Below are 16,697 nucleotides of genomic sequence, written 5' to 3' on the forward strand. Positions count from 1 at the left end.
GTTGCCCGGCTGTCCCTCCTTGGAGGCAGTCGGGGGAAGATTATCACTGTACCCAGAAGCCTGGCATTCCCTCACTCAAGACAGATGGGTACAGTCGATCATATCCAAGGGTTACATAATTCCTTTCGAGGAAAGTCCCTTCCCCTCAAGTTCCCTTCCAGATGTACCACCCGGTCTAAGGGACATTGCAGAGTTAGAAATCGCAAAACTACTGCAAAAAAGAGCCATTCAGCCAGTTACAATAGACCACTCAGAGCCCGGAATCTACTCAAGGTTCTTTTTGGTCCCCAAAAAGACGGGAGACTGGAGACCAATATTGGATCTCAGCAGACTCAACAAGTCTGTCAGGAAGACAAGATTCGAATGGTCACTCTTCAGTCAATTCTGCCCTTCTTACAGAAGGACAACTGGATGTGCTCAATAGATCTTCAGGATGCGTACTATCACATCAAAATTCACAGACGCTCCAGGAGATTTCTCCGCTTTCGGCTGGGGTCCAGTCACTTTCAGTTCAGAGCCCTGCCCTTTGGTCTCACTACAGCCCCCAGAGTGTTCACCAAATGCATGGCAGTGGTCACGGCTCACCTGAGACGTCAAGGATTCCAGGTGTTTCCGTATCTCGACGACTGGCTCCTGTCAGCCACCACCAGGCATCAGCTTATACAAGCCAGGGATTACACAATAGACCTTTGTTCTCATTTAGGCATCTCAATCAACTTGAAAAGTCATCCTTATCGCCCTGCCAGTCTATTACCTTCATAGGCGCAAACTTAAACACTGTTCGGATGTCAGCTACCCTTACAGAACAAAGAGTTTCAGACATTCAGACTTATGTCAGGATCATTCTGGCCAGCAAGAAAGTACAGGCCAGAATGGTTCTAAAGGTATTAGGTCTCATGGCTGCGGCCATTACTCTTCTTCCCCTGGCTCGATTCTACATGCGCCTCCTTCAGTGGATGCTGTTCACACAGTGGTCATATCAGCAACTCCCAATGCGTCACCAGATTCTGGTGACACAAACATGCAAAGAACATCTTGCTTGGTGGATCACATCGTCTCAGGTTCACCAAGGCAGGTGCTTTGTACCTCCGTCCCCGATAGCCACTGTCACCACGGATGCCTCCCTGATCGGGTGGGGGAGTCATTATCAGGGCAGGATGGTTCATGGGACGTGGCAACCGTTCGAGTACCATCTGCACATAAATGTCCTGGAGATGAGAGCAGTGCTTTTAACGTTGCAAGCCCTCAACGACTTTCTTCCCATAGGGACAATTGCAGTCCACACAGACAACATGTCTGTAGTTTGGTATATCAACAAACAGGGCGGAACCAAGTCCTACCCCTTGTGTCGAAGCGCTCAGACTTTGGCAATGGGCGATCTCCTCTCATCGGTTTCTGGTAGCAACGCATATCCCTGGGAAAACCAACATTATAGCGGACAGATTGAGCAGAGCTATTCTCATGCCTCACGAGTGGTCTCTCAAACAATCTATAGCGGAAGAGATTTTTCTGGAATGGGGTCGTCCATGTTGCGATCTTTTCGCTACTCCCCAAAACAGCAAATGTCCAGACTTCTTCAGCCTCTTCCCTCTATCAGGCCATCCCCAGAGGCGCTCTGACCCAGGATTGGCCCCAGGGACTTCTTTATGCCTTCCCTCCATTTCCTCTGATCCCTCAGGTGATCCAGAAAGCTACCGTTTGAGAGCCAAATTGATTCTCATTGCCCCTTACTGGCCTCGACAAGTTTGGTTTCCGTTCCTCCATCATCACCTTTTGGTGCAGCCGTGGCATCTGGACCCAGTGCCAGATCTACTGATTCACCAATCCGGTCAGCTGCACCGGTCAATCCCTTCTCTCAACCTCACAGCATGGTTGCTCCACTTCCTTCCTTAGCCAGGCTTCCTTTGATCTCTAACCCAGTTAGAGACATCATAGTAGCTTCTCTAAAATCCTCTACCAGGAGGATTTACACAAGCAAATGGAAACGTTTCTCTTATTGGGCTAAGGCCCAAAATATTGATCCCTTTACTGCCCCTGTTCAGGCAGTTCTGGACTTCTTAGCAGAGATTTTTCATGCAGGCTCCTCTTCTTCCACAGTCAGAGTTCAATTGGCTGCTATTTCTAATTTTCATGTCGGGATAGCAGATCAAAATATTATGTCCCATAGGCTCTGCAGGGCCTTCTTGAAAGGAATTTTCCTACTAAAACCTCCAATCAGGAATCCTCCTCCTCAGTGGGACCTAAATTTAGTGCTGACATCCTTGATTCTTCCCCCCTTCGAGCCAGCTGTTTCTTGTTCCCTGAAATATCTTTCTTGGAAAACTTTATTTCTAGTGGCTATTACATCTGCCAAGAGGGTGTCTGAACTTCATGCTCTTTCGGTTCGACCCCCCTATTTGATTTTTCACAAAGACAGAGTATCTTTGAGAACTAATCCATCCTTTTTACCTAAGGTTGCTTCAAAGAACAATCTGAATCAATCCATTGATCTCCCTGTATTTTTTCCTAACTATTCAGATAGGGCTGAACAAAAGCTACATTATCTTGGCGTCCACCGTCAACTCAGATATTATTTGGACAGAACAAAAAAATTTAGAAAATCTGATCAACTTTTTGTTTCCTATGCGGATAATAAAAAAGGCCTTCCTGTTTCTAAAGTGACTTTGTCCAGATGGCTTTCTTCGGTCATCACTGAAATCTATACACTCAGGGGAAAACAGCTGTGCTCAAAACCTAAAGCACATTCAACCAGGAGTTTAGCTACTTCTACAGCTTTTCAGGCTAGACTTCCTTTGGACACTATTTGTGCAGCGGCCACTTGGGCCACTCCTCACACTTTTGTTTCCCATTACAAATTGGACTTGGCCTCCAGGGACAGAGCCAGTGTTGGCTCTACAGTCCTCAAGAGTTTGTTCCATTGAGCCACCCAGGATAGAGGTGCTAGGGACGCGGTCCCATCAAGCAAGAATGAAGGCGAGATTGACAACTTAACATTAAGAAGTTATGTACCTACCATAACGTTCCATGTTAGTTGTCTTCTCTCGCCTTCTTTCTTGCGACCCTCCCTCCTTCCCCCTGGCCTGGACAGACCTTGTATAAGAAACTATTATGCTAAAGACCATTCAGTCCTGGTCCTTTTTTCTATTTGTAAGTTTCTTCTTCCTTTGGGAAGTATTTTTTGCTTGGTGTTATTGCCCTTTGTCAACAAACGAGATCTGGGTACTTACTGCCTTGCATCATGGGATATGGGGCTGCCTCGAGCTGGTAAAAGGAGTTCTCGAGCTAAAGCAAGTGCCGAGTCGGAGCCGAGGATCGGCTCCGAACCCATCAAGCAAGAAAGAAGGCGAGAGAAGACAACTAACATGGAACGTTATGGTAGGTACATAACTTCTTATTTTGTATAATGATGTGAAAGAAAAAGATGAGACACTGTCTATGAAGATGTGACAAGATTTGTTTGGCTTCTGCTACATACCTGCAATCAACTGCATTACTAGCTGAGTTAAGTAAAAACTTGCAGTGTTAAAGATTGTACTGCATTTTATTTTTCTGTCTATTTAATTGTTTCATTGAATATTGTGGTCTGTGTCTCTCTGTAGTTATTTATTTTTCTATTTAATTGTTTCATAGAATTCTGTGGTCTCTCACTGTCTCTGCAGTAAGTGGGAGCTATTGTGTTTCACTTCATTGATATTCAGTGTTAAACTCTTAGCCTAGAGGGTTTCTCTGTTTTTTAAGTGTTAGTCACATATCTTTGAATTTATTACTGCTCAATATCTGAGTTGTTTGGCTTCTGCTACATACCTACAATCAACTGCATTGCTAGCTGAGCTAAGTACAAACTTGCAGAGTTAAAGATTGTACAGCATTTTATTTTTCTGTCTATTTAATTGCTTCATTGAATATTGTGGTCTGTGCCTCTGTGTAGTTATTTATTTTTCTATTTAATTGTTTCATAGAATACTGTGGTCTCTCTCTTGGTGGCTTTGGAATTGCCCGCCCCTCCTGTAAATTTATGTTTGAACACTCCTCCTGGGTCTGTCTCATTTGCTCACTTAACCGAGTACAGTGAAATCATATTTTGACTTCAGACACTCCTACCAGTCCCATCTGTTCAGCTCTATCCCAGTCTAGTGTTACTAGCTCATTCTACCTGATACAGAGAGAACATTTGTGAAGGGCAAGCCACTTAGGTCCTTAATTTTGAATCATCTTCTGTTTCTCCTTTCTCCCTTTCCACTTTCCAAAAAAAAAAAATGTTTTTTCTAAGCTTGTTTCCTGCCTTTCCTGTAACTAGTCTAGTCCAGGTACAGATTTGCTGTAACCAGGACTGTTTGTAAGCTTCTGAGCCCCCAAAGCCTTTCTGTGTTGGAGGGAAGCCTTTTAGCTTATCAGTGGAAGTGGTAAGCACTAGGTAGCCTATCTACCACAAGAGTGGTTTCTGGCCCAGAAATTGTAGTTTATTGTCCGTTTGGCAGTTTTTCCATCTCGTTCAACTTTCTGGTTTAAAAGCCCACATTTGCACTTGTTTCCCACCTTTCCTGTAACTAGTCTAGTCCAGATACAGATTTGCTGTATCCAGGACTGTTTGTAAGCTTCTGAGCCCCCCAAGCCTTTCTGTGTTGGAGGGAAGCCTTCTAGCTTATCAGTGGGAGTGGTAAGCACTAGGTAGCCTATCCACCACAAGATCCAGCTACGGATTCTTAGTTTTAGCACTTGAATTTGCTTATTCGTGCTCAGTGCTTGTTCAGAACTTGTTGATGGCACTAAATAAGCTATAAATTACTACAGCACTCAACCTTCCTCTTTACCTATAGGAAAACAGTTTTTGTACTTACTTTCCTCACTTGCTTAGAGAAAAACAGCTCTTATACTCACTTTCCTCACTTGTCTAGACGAAAGTCTCAGTCATGTCCAAGGGTCAGCTCCCAGCGTTCTCTCCTGTCTGTCTGATGAAACTGGGCATCTTGGGGCAATGTAGCAATTGCCTCATGTACACAGACAACCCTCTCCTCCTGCCACCCAACACTACAACCTGTGAGAGATGCACTTGTCTAGCCAGACTGGAGGTAAAGCTCTCTCCAACCAAGACTGAACTTGATAGTCAGGACGAGAAGGTAAACACTTGCACCACACCACACACATCACATAGTCCCACTAAACCTACACCACCAAAATCCACACATAGAAACACAAAAGCATTCACAGAGGCTCTCAATAATAATCTGTTCAAGCAACAGAGACCTCCAAAGCAGAAACGCAAGCAACCTTCACCCCCCCAACACAACCCAAATGACACATAGCCCACAGACTCAGTGTGCCAATAAACCACAGCCCATAAGGCAAAACAACGTACCCAACACACTAGTCATAGGTGACTCTATAGTCAGGCATACTGATGTCCCACTCACCAGGCTAAACAAGGAGAAGGTTACTGTCAGCTGCCTGTTGGGTGCCAGAATCTGCCACATAACCCGCGCACTCAGGTTACTCCACAACAAGTAGAAATATGACTCTGTCATTGTCCATATTGGTGTGAACAACCTGAGACGTACCTCCCTGGCTACATGAAAAGAGACATGGAAGAGCTCTCCGATCTTGTATCCCAGGCAGGTATGACCCTAGCCCTGAGTAGCATTCTGCCATCGCCTAGAGTGATACCGCAGTACAAGGACAAAATAATTGACTTCAACAATTGGTTAAGCTTGTGGTGTCATTCTAAGGGGATCCAGTATCTGTCTGCCTGGGACGACATGGTCGACAGACCACGATGCTTTGCCAGAGATGGCCTGCACCTGTTGCCCCTGCGATTCCGGATACTGGCTAAGGGTCTTGCCACCCCTATAGTGCCTTTTTTAGGTAAGGTTTAAATGACAAATTCACCACTGTAACAGGAACAGGCAAGCAAAAACTGAGGGTCATGCTACTCAATGATCGAAGTCTAAATCTCAAAATGCACTCACTCACGGCACTCCTTAAAATAGAGAACAACGATATCTGTGCACTGACTGAGACCTGCTCAAGGCTCTAGAGAGCACCCCTGCATTACCAGGCTACAACTCATACCAATAAATTCTTGGAGGTGCAAAATGAGAGATGAGAAATGTTCCACAAACCAAGTTTTATTAGCCAAAAATAAAACACGAATCAGAACAACGAAAAGTTCATAAACGCATTAATTAGTAACCACAGCGTTTTCGTCTTATTTCACAGACTTCATCAGATAAAAATCAGTATGATTAAAACCATATATATAGTGAAACAGCCTGATAATTGAATGCTAATTACTCTAATTAGTTAAAATTTTAAAGGAACAATTACATATGTATGCGAATGAACATGGACTTATTCTCTTATATAAATCTCACATCATAAAAATTAAAAAAATAAATTATGTATGATATATTTCAATGTGTGAATATAATATAAAAGAATTATAAGAATAAAACTTTTTAATAAAACCATCTGTTTCTATTTAAATATATTTTTAATGCTCTATTTTCTTCTGTTGTGAATCCAAAGGCATACCAGTCTTTGTAAATGAATGCCATCTAGTGGCCACTTTTAAAAAGTTTTTTTCCCCACCAAACCTTAAAGCTTAGCTGCCCTTAATTTTAGTAAAGGTTTTATAGTAATGAATTCATTTAAACCAGGGGGCTGGTCCGCTTGGAGAGTTATTTGCCACCATAATTCTCTGAATTCAATCATGTCTTCCCAAGGACCACCCCTAACATTAACTTTAACGTGTTCTAAAACCATAAATCCATATGTAGCATCTGTACATTCTATACTGTGTTTAAATAGGGCATTAGTTTCTTTTCTTACTGCTATTTCATATGTGTGCTCATATATCCTCTTTTTAAGTTTCCTCTCGGATTTACCCACATAAAAGGAACCACATATTTTACAAAAAGCTAGATATATTATCCCTTTGGTATCACAATTATAAAATTCTGTACTACAAATCCACCTATTCTTACTTTCTAAAAAATACTTCTCAACATTAAGAATGTATGGACCTTGGTTGCATCGGCCACATTTGAAGGTACCGTGCCTACCTCTATTTAATCATCACACCATGTTTGTTCTCTAAAATACCCTTAATACTACTAGAATTTTTGTAAATAATTTTGTGTGAAATGTTGGCTATGTTATCTATATCAGAAATAGACACAAATCTTTGCCATTCTTTCAAAAATATCTTTTTAACATAATTATTTACTCCATTATATTCTAGTATTAAGGCTTGTTCAAAGTTTCCCTTTTGTTTTTCAGTAGTAACTACATCCGAATGAACACTGTTGTTCAAAATAGGTTTAAACTTAGTTGACCTTCCTTTGCTCACTTCATCTCTAAACATAGTAATGAAATTCAAGGGGTACCCTCTCTCCAAAAACATCCTTTGAAGTAGCTCACATTCCATGAAAATTTCAGTTTCTGTACTTGTCATTCTGCTACTTCTCACAAATTGCCCCTTAACAATATTCTTTTTACAATGTATAGGATGTGCACTTTCATAATGGAGAAAGGAATTACAAAATGTCGGTTTTCTGTATATTTTACTTTCAAAATGTTGGCCTTCTTTATATATTTCAATGTCTAAATATACCATTTTATGCTCAGAAATGTTGTGTGTAAATTTAAAAAAATTAGTTGTATTATTGATATAACTCATGAATTCTTTCAGTCTCTCTTCACCTGCTATCCAAAATATCACTGTGTCGTCAAGAAACCTACGATATAGTGTCCAACAATCTTTATACTTTGTATTGAAAATATATTTTTCCTCCCATTTAATTAAAACCAAATTGGCATAGGTGGGAGCACAAGCTGCTCCCATTGCTACACCTTGCTTTTGTTTGTAGAATTCACCATTGAAATACATATAATTATTTTTTAATATCAAGTCCATCAACCATACACTAACTAGTTTCTCATTATGTGTTAAACCCCTATCTTCATATACAGCTTCTTCCAACAATTCCATCCCTTCTTTGTAGGGTATGGATGAAAAAAGATCAATAATGTCCACTGTTACAAATAAAAGGCTACCGTGATACAGGTCATCTGAGATTTCTCTTAATAAATCCCAGGAGTCCCTTAGTGCTATTTTATTGTTAAGCCAAAGGTTTTTTAATTTTAAATCAACATATTTGGCCATACCATAAGTTTTGGACCCTTCTGCTGACACAATAGGTCTACGTGGGGGATCCGTTTCACATTTATGACTCTTGGGTATGCCAAAAATGGTGGGTGTTTTGGGTTTGTCTACTTTTAGGTAAAGATAGGTGTTTTAGTCTATCAATTCTTCATGTAACAGTTCTTTTAAACTGAAGTCTATTTTACTATAGGCAATATTAATCTCATTTAGAGAAACGTTCATATATCTAGATTCATCCCATAGTATGGAATGCATCTTACTCTCATATATTATATTTTCCATAAGCACTACCCCACCCCCTTTGTCCGGTTTCATAACCCTAAGAGTCTTGTCTCCTTTCAGCTCATACAAAAGTTATTTTTCGACATTACTTAAATTACTCTTACCCCACATCTTGTTCTGTTCTTTTCTAATCTGCAATTCTAGCACTTTTTCTAGATTTTTCAGTTGTGGGAGTAGAGGAGAGTTAAAAGTGCTTTTACGTTTGAATATCTCCATTCCCCCATCCTGATTTTTTGGTAGTAGAATGTTTAAATTCAACTTTCTCAAAAACATTTTAATGTCTAATAGACTCCTGGAAAGATCACCCTTTCTGTATGGTATGAACTTAAAACCTTTAGATAATAATGTAAAATGTTCCTCTTTTATTACTGTATTACTAAAATTATAAATAGAAAAATTATTATAAGTATTCTTGTTACCATCTATCAAAATTCGTCCTACTCTTAAAACTGTCAGGGGGGTGAGTAAGGTGATGGTTGTTTAATATCTCCCCCTCCCTCTTCTCCCCCCTCTCATCTGAAAATTTGTGTCCTGTGGACCCTTTTTATTGATCAGTCTTTCTGATCTACGTAAAGGAGGGTAATCTCTGTAATATTCCTGACAATCATCGTAGGTCATACTAACATTTCCATCATTTTCTTCGGGAATCAAATCAAAATTAAATCCATTAGTTCTAGTATACTTAAATGAAGGTTTGGGATAACTAGTTTTGTTGTGGTATTCCCTTATGTCCCTTTCCAATTTATTCATTTTCCTGTTGACCAGTTCATCACATTTTTTGTCTATTTCTTCTCTTAAACCATAATATCTAGCCCTCTCCTCTTCAATGCTAAATATTAAATCAGTTTTGATGTGTTGGTCAATCTCCTCTATTTCTTTTTGTAACAATTCCTGACATCTAGTATTTTCTCTAATCATAAGTCTTAACATGTCCAAACCACATTTGTTAAAAAGTTCTATAAGGTCATTATAAAAGTCAGAATCACATTGTATATTATTGGGAAGTTTACATACTCTAAGTCCTTTAGGGATTACTTCCCTTAATATACATTCATTTAAATATTCATTCTCTATAGCATATGTACGATATTTAAACATTTTTTGTATAAATTATCCATTTTTTGGTGCATTTTTCCACCTTTCGTTGTTTTTTACAACTCATACCACACTTTTCGGCCATCTAAGCTGGACCAGAACACCAAAGGAGGAGGTGTGTCCATATTCATTAAGGATATCTACACCTCCAGGCTGGTTGCGCAGCATAATGCAGCCAAGGTTATCCAAGTGCAACTAACTCTGGGCAAAACTGCAATCCAAATTGTAGCTTACTATAGATCCCCTACCATGCCCCAGGATTCCTACTCCTCTTTTTTTTGATATACTGGAAAATATTAGGGTTTAACCAAACACCCTAATAATGGCCGATTTCAACTATCCCACCATTAACTGGGAAAACTACTCCTGCACCAACTCCTTTGCTCAACGCTTTCTGGAATTCATAAATTCCAGTGCCCTGGACCAACTTATCCACACCCCCACCAGGGGCAACAATATCCTAGACCTAGTCATTACCAACATGAGTGACCGGTGTTCCACACCTGAAGTCAACTCCTCGTTGGTCAGATTCGACCATAAGCTAATCACCCTAGATAGCCGCATCTTGCCCCCACCCACCATTAAGGAAACCACGGTAAAAAATTTCTCCAAAGCCAACTTCCTCCTTCTTAAGACAGAAGTGGTGAACTTCATGACACCTATGCAGATGGACAATACAGTTACGACTGCTGAATCCTACACAAATGCACTCTGTAAGCACTTACATGAGTGCACGGATTGGGCTATCCCAAACAGAACCAAGATGCTATCCTCCAAAAACAGGAAACCAATCTGGTGGTCTCCTGCCATAAACAGACTCTACAACAGAAAGAAGAAACTGTTGCAAAAGAGAGTAAAATCCCATGAGTGGAGGAGCTCCCTGGTCAGCCTCAGTAAGAAGCTGAGATCCCTTGTAAGATCCTCCAAACCTAGCTACAAAAATAAAATCGCCACTGATTCTAAGGGCAACCATAAAACATTCTATAGCTATGTCAAGAATCTTAATGGCAACACCCAGATCTGCTCTGAGTTACAGCACAGCAGAACGAAAATTACAGAACCAACTGATATTGCTAACATCCTGGCAGATAGGTTCAGTGCTAACTTTAACCCCCTCTCTCCCCCTAAAGGGCCCATGTCTATACAGGAAGAATGCAGAATCCCTGTAGTCACATCTGTGCAGGTAAAAGCTGCACTCTCTAAAACCAAAAATACAGCATCCATGGGACTGGACAACATCCGAGGCTGCATTTTATACGAACTTCAGAACGACTGGCTCCCCACCTAAGCACCATGTTCAATCATAGTCTTACGTCAGGCTTTGTGCCCACTGAATGGCGCACAGTAACAGTTATCCCACTCCACAAAGGGGGATCCACCACTGATCCTGGGAACTATCGCCCTATTAGCCTGACGAGCCTGGTCTGCAAGGCCATGGAACGTATCATCATGGAACTCCTAAACAAAGACATTGGTAACCTGTGAACTCTGGATCCCACCCATTTCGAATTTGTGAAAGGCAGATCATGCCTTCTGAACCTGATTGACTTCTTTGACGCAGTCAGCAAAGCCGTAGACGAGGGTAAGTTGGTTAACACAGCCTATCTTGACCTCACCAAGGCTTTCGACACCATCCCCTATTCTGGAATTATAGCTAAACTCACTAAAATAGGTATAAATACCTACGTCACAAGATGGGTTGCCATCTGGTTCACTGACAGAACCCACACTGTAAAAGTTGCAGACTCCAAATCTGACTTCAAACCAGTGACAAGTGGAGTACCACAGGGTTCAGTCCTGGGACCTCTCCTGTTTGTTATTTACTTCTCTGAACACAGAAGGCCTCTGGCTAATGACGTTTGCAGATGACTGCAAACTAGGAGCCATAGTTGAGTCCCCAAATGATGTGGACATCCTACAGAAGGGCCTCATTGAGACAGATGCCTGGTGTCAGAGGCATGGCTTCAAGCTCAGTGCCAAAAAGTGCATTGTCATCCCCTTTGGAAAAAACTCTGTACGCATGAACTACCACATAAATGGCAGTGTACTTAATGCTGAGTGTGTGATAAGAGACCTTGGGATCCAGGTGGACAGTAGTGTCTCCTTTGATAATCGCATTGCCACAGTAGTCAGGAAATCCTTCTGTGTGGCACACCTCATTACAAAAGGGTTCTCATCCAGTAAAAAAAGGAGGTTATTGTTCCCCTCTTCTCGGCACTCATTAGACCCATTATAGAGTACAACGCCCCTTTTGGAATGTACCTCACAAGACATTTGCAGCAGCTGGAAAGGCCACAGAAGTACGTTACAAAAAGGATTACTGGCCTCAAACAGATGCCCTACACTGACTATCTCAAAAATCTCCAGCTTTACTCTGTAGCATATCGCCTACTACGAGGAGATCTCTGCCTAACATATAAAGCTATGTTAAACCCAGATCTGTTGGACATGCTACACGTAAAGAAATCCCAATCCCTCCGAGCTACACGCTCTAGGGACCTAAACCTTGTCACCACAATAAACAGGACATTCTGGAGGGATAGATTCCTGTCCCAGAGACTTCCTATACTGTGGAACAAGCTACCCATCTATGTCAAGCAAAGTTCCTCATTAGCACTCTTCAAGAAGAATCTTGATGAGTGGATGGGCAATAGGAAATGCACCATGGGGATCACTTCTGTGGCTCTGCTCGACAGGGGCACAGGAAATTAACTTTCTTGGGTGGTGTAAGCCAGGGAACCTTGTTGGTTAGGCTTACTTAGGCCCTTGGGCCGATAGCCTAGTATCTACCTATAAACCGATCATGCCAGAGAATCTCTAGAAAAGGGCCTGCAGGTGCGGGTAAAAGAAAGACAAAACACATTTTAAAGTTCTGGTGTAACTGCCAAGTGAATTCTTCTAATCTTGATTAATTTAGTATTCAAATAACAAAGTATCAGTGAGAGGGTAGATCATGTATGATTTGGAGCCAGATAGTCAAATGGAGGAATGACTGGGGAAAGGTAGAGAGTGAATGTGAACATCTTCAGGAGGAGAAGGTCTGGGTGGCTTCTTCATAGTGTTAAGCGTTGGTAGTGCTATCTAGTGAATCACTGTCAGAAGATATGGTTAGCTGTTCCTAACTGGAGTGGTGCGCCAGACTGGGGTTTGATGGTGATGATTCCAGTGATTCTGTGAAAGAGCCATAACTAAGACCTTTTACTTCACGTCTGTTCCAGGGGAGGTCAAGGAACAGATTTATTTGTGGTAGGCTGGTGGAGTTTGTGAATGCTAACTTAATTAGTGGTCTGATAGCATAACTTCACACCACAGAGCTATTGCTAGTACATCGTAATCTAGAACTTTGATTTGGTCATCACTAAGGTGGACAAGAGAAGCTTTTTCCATGTGGTGCATCTAGATTTCAGGAAGTCCACTGACATTGTATCTTACAGGGATTTGATAGAAAAATGTAGAAGGTGTAAGTAGGGGGTAGGTAGATGGATTAGAAGGTGGCTGTCTGATCAGAAATAGAGGATGGTAATTTGAAGGGACCTGTGAGTGAAGATGTTAGGAGAAAAGTCAGTAAGAGGTGGATCACCAGAAGGTTCAGTTATAGGACAATTTCTGTTTGGTATAGTTGTGTCAGATATAACGCTGCATTTGAAGAGCAAGTTTAGCTTATAAGCTGGTGATAAGCAGACTAGTGTAGAGGGTACAAATGGAACTGCTGCCTTTCAAGGAAATAGTAAAATAATATGTGGCTTGGATTGTGAGCTGTCAGTTGAGTGCTGGGATTTAATATCACAAATTTCAAGATTATTCAGTTGAGAGTAGGGTAGTTATGGAAGGTATATAATTGTTTGTTGGAAGGACCCTAAGTATGCCAGAAGACAAAAAGGAGTTGGGGATAACGATCAGTATTCAAATATAAATTACTGTTGCAATAGACTAAAATGCATGGCCCTACCCACCTCAACTGGTCAACTTCACAAAGCTTTTGAGTGCCTTCCATGTACTTCATCTCTCAGGATCTTGAGCAGAACTCCATAAAAAAGACAGAGAGTGAAAACCTTCAGATTTGTTTGGTCACCAGAGATAGTGCACCCATGGAACTGTTGATTGGCTAGCAATTTTGCAAGGCTGGGCAGATAAGTCCCCTACTCAGGAAGACTGTGCACTATTTTGTGATTTTGTGAAGAAAACTTATTTTTCTGTCAGAATTTGTTTGTGAAGCTAATTGTTGTGGGACTGTCACTGCATTTTAAGGCAGTTCTTATGTAAATGCTTGTGTGAAGTTTTTGTGAGGAAAAGTGTCATTTTTTTTACTTAAACTTTTTTCAGTACCACAGTATTTTTGTGTTTGGAGTAAAATGTTATGCTTGTGGGGGACTGTCAGTGGTTTACTTACCTTGGAACCATTTGTTCTGTACCCTACACTTTACCAACTTTTTCAGGCTGTGCTTCCCACCTTTAATGTCTATCCCTTGGTTTACTTAGCTATCCTCTGCTTTCTGGTTTTACCTTCCCCTGCTGCGAAAAGAACAGAGTTGTTCAAGAGTCTTTTGAGTATTAGCCCATCTCCTGTTCTGCCTCAGCATCTGATAGATGACTCTGTTTTGGCCGTTTGTTGATCCTCATACTGCTCATCTTCCAACACCCCAACACCCCCAGCCTTCTAGGTGTAGCACTTGCAGCCTTCAAAGACCAGGATAGTCACATTTGATGGTTTTAGGGGAAGGGGCAGGTGAAAAGTCTTCATGTCTGGGTGAAATGCTGGTATTGGTGTACCTGCCAAGAGCCCTTTTTAGGGGAAAGTGTGTGTAACGAGCGCTTCCTAGTCTCCTGTTTCTATGGACAGGGCCTGATTTACTGGGATGTGCTAAGGAACTTGTTACTACATTTTCCAGTCTACAAAAAGAACAAGAGTTATTTCTCTTTCTGACATGGATTTTCAATCAGGACAGCAGGCATTACAGGGTGTGGTTGTGCATCAGGAATTTCTTATTTTGACCATTCTGATTTTGCTAAAACTGTCATCTGATTTTCCTCCTTAACAGATATGTTTTTTTCCTGACACTCTAGCAAAGATGAAAAAGGATTTTCAGTGGAAGCAGAATGAATTTCCCATGGCAGAGAAAATATATTAAGATTTGTTAAAGTTACAGATGCCTAAAGCTCTAGTTATTCCTTGTGTTACTTTATAGAATGTTTCTCTGCTGTTAGTTTACCTGATAGCCTTTTGTTTCCTAAAAGTGCATGCTTTCTTTTCTTTTTTTTTTTTTTAAATACAGTTTATTGTCTATTTTGCAGTAAAAGTACATGTTTTTGAATCCTAAAGCAGGCCCAGCATTTACTTAAATGTCCATATCCACAGCTGCTAAACAGCTTATTGCTGTTAACCCCATTCTCTGTGATACAGATAGCAAAGCACTGGGGTAAGTTGGAGATGAAAATGTGCTCTTCTAGTACTTTTAACTTTCAGGATTTTAAATTGCTAAGCTGATATGTTAAAAGTTTTACTGTTATCCTTTGAGAACATGCAGAAGTTGAGGGATAACTTTCTTCTGAGGTAAAAAATTCATTGCATGCTTCTGTGACAACTGTGTGTTACTCAGTGGTATTAAAGTAGAAGTAGCACTATTTCACCCAGAACTAATCACTCTCCTATGGATAGTATGTGATTATTGACAATGGAATTAGGTAAGGGTAATTTGAACTAATTAGATATTTGACTAGGCTTAAAATGTCCCGCAAGGGTAGTTAGCCTAGAATAAATCTGTATCTTATTGTTTTTTTTTTTTTTTAAAGTGTACCTATGATGCCACTAAACCTTCCTCCAGAGCTGCTGCTTCTGGATCAATCTTGAGGACACTTTCTGGCATTGTCTCAATATTTGCTTGATGATGTTAAATCTGAGATGTTGCATTCTTCCTTAGGTAAGAGCTTTTGTTTGGCTGTTTTGTAACTGTGGGGCTTAAGAATGTGATGAAAGGAGAAAACTGATTCAAGGAGTGACACAGCCTTCTTTTTTCAGAACAATTAATAATTTTACCTCCTCATCACTTCATCTTTTCCAGTAATCAATTTAAACAGCAAGGAGCCAGCATACAGACTTTTAAGAAGCAATGGAACAGAGGCCGTGTAAAGAAAGGAAAAGTCTATAAATGTCAGGTCTATATTAAATCAGCGAATGCGTAGAAAAGCGAATGCTGATTTATCGACCCCATATAAGCAAAAGCTTACAATCCCGAACACTTAGAACAGCGATTTTTTTCCAAGGAAAAAAAAAATCGCTGTTCCACAAAAAAAAAAAAAAAAAAAAAAAAAAACAACTTTAAAACATTACATAAAGTGGGGGGCTTCACCCCCCCAACCCTCCACTTAAATATACCAACTCCGAGATCACACTACAGTGATGAAAACGGCAAAGTAATGGAGGTGGCCAAGAGATTTCTTTCCCAGGGAAAGAAATCGCTTATATGTCATTTCGCTATTGCCATTTTGTGCTTTCACGTTCGATCAAGATGCATTTGAAGGAATGTGTCTTCGATCATATAATAAGAACCCTGTAAGTCTGCCTATCCAGGTTGTTCCCCACTTCCACTCTGGCAGTTGTTCAGTGTCTCTGAGTCTTCATCTTCCACTTGCATCAGTTTATTGGTGCACTTGACATTGGAAATTCCTTCCTACATTCCAGGGGATTCCGCTTGTCCAGGGAACCAGACCTCCCTTATTTCCTCCCATTCTGCACCACATGCTGTCTCAGGGAGTCTTAGAACCAGTCTCTCTCTATCCTTGGCAGATGTTTCTATTTCAGGATTTTCCAAGTTCCCAAGACAGAAGGATCCTGGAGGACTGTGCTGGTCCTTTCGTTTCTGAACCTGGTGGTTAAGATTCCGAAGTTCAGAATGTTTTCTATTCAGTCTCTTGTACTTCTAATCCTCCCTCTAGGTTTCATGGTAAAGCTGGATCTAAAGGATGCCTATCATCACATTAGTATTGCAACGCATCTCAGGCATTTCATAAGTTATTTCTGGCTTATATTTTTCAATATTTGGATAATTGCCTTATCTTTGCAGACCTGACAAGAATTTGTGGCAACTGTTCAGAGACTTCTATTCAATCTGAGGTTCCAAATCAACTTTCAGAAGTCTTCTCTCATCCCTTCTTGCAGAAT

General features: G+C 40.8%; 1 protein-coding gene across 2 annotated transcripts in view; it reads left to right on the top strand.

The window, feature by feature from the left end:
* TBCEL (tubulin folding cofactor E like) overlaps positions 1–16,697 on the top strand; it is a 730,316-nt gene that overhangs the window by 227,517 nt on the left and 486,102 nt on the right. The window contains exon 2 of one of the 2 annotated variants that reach the window (XM_044080980.1): positions 15,329–15,456. The exons of the other annotated variant lie outside the window; for it this stretch is intronic. Within the exon in view, the coding sequence (XP_043936915.1) occupies positions 15,438–15,456 (19 nt within the window). The 5' untranslated portion in view covers positions 15,329–15,437. The remainder of the gene's footprint in view (positions 1–15,328; positions 15,457–16,697) is intronic. 2 annotated transcript variants of the gene reach the window in all.

The sequence above is a fragment of the Protopterus annectens genome, chromosome 8.part0, assembly GCF_019279795.1.
Source record: "Protopterus annectens isolate FY-2018-M chromosome 8.part0, PAN1.0, whole genome shotgun sequence".
Taxonomy (NCBI): domain Eukaryota; kingdom Metazoa; phylum Chordata; order Ceratodontiformes; family Protopteridae; genus Protopterus; species Protopterus annectens.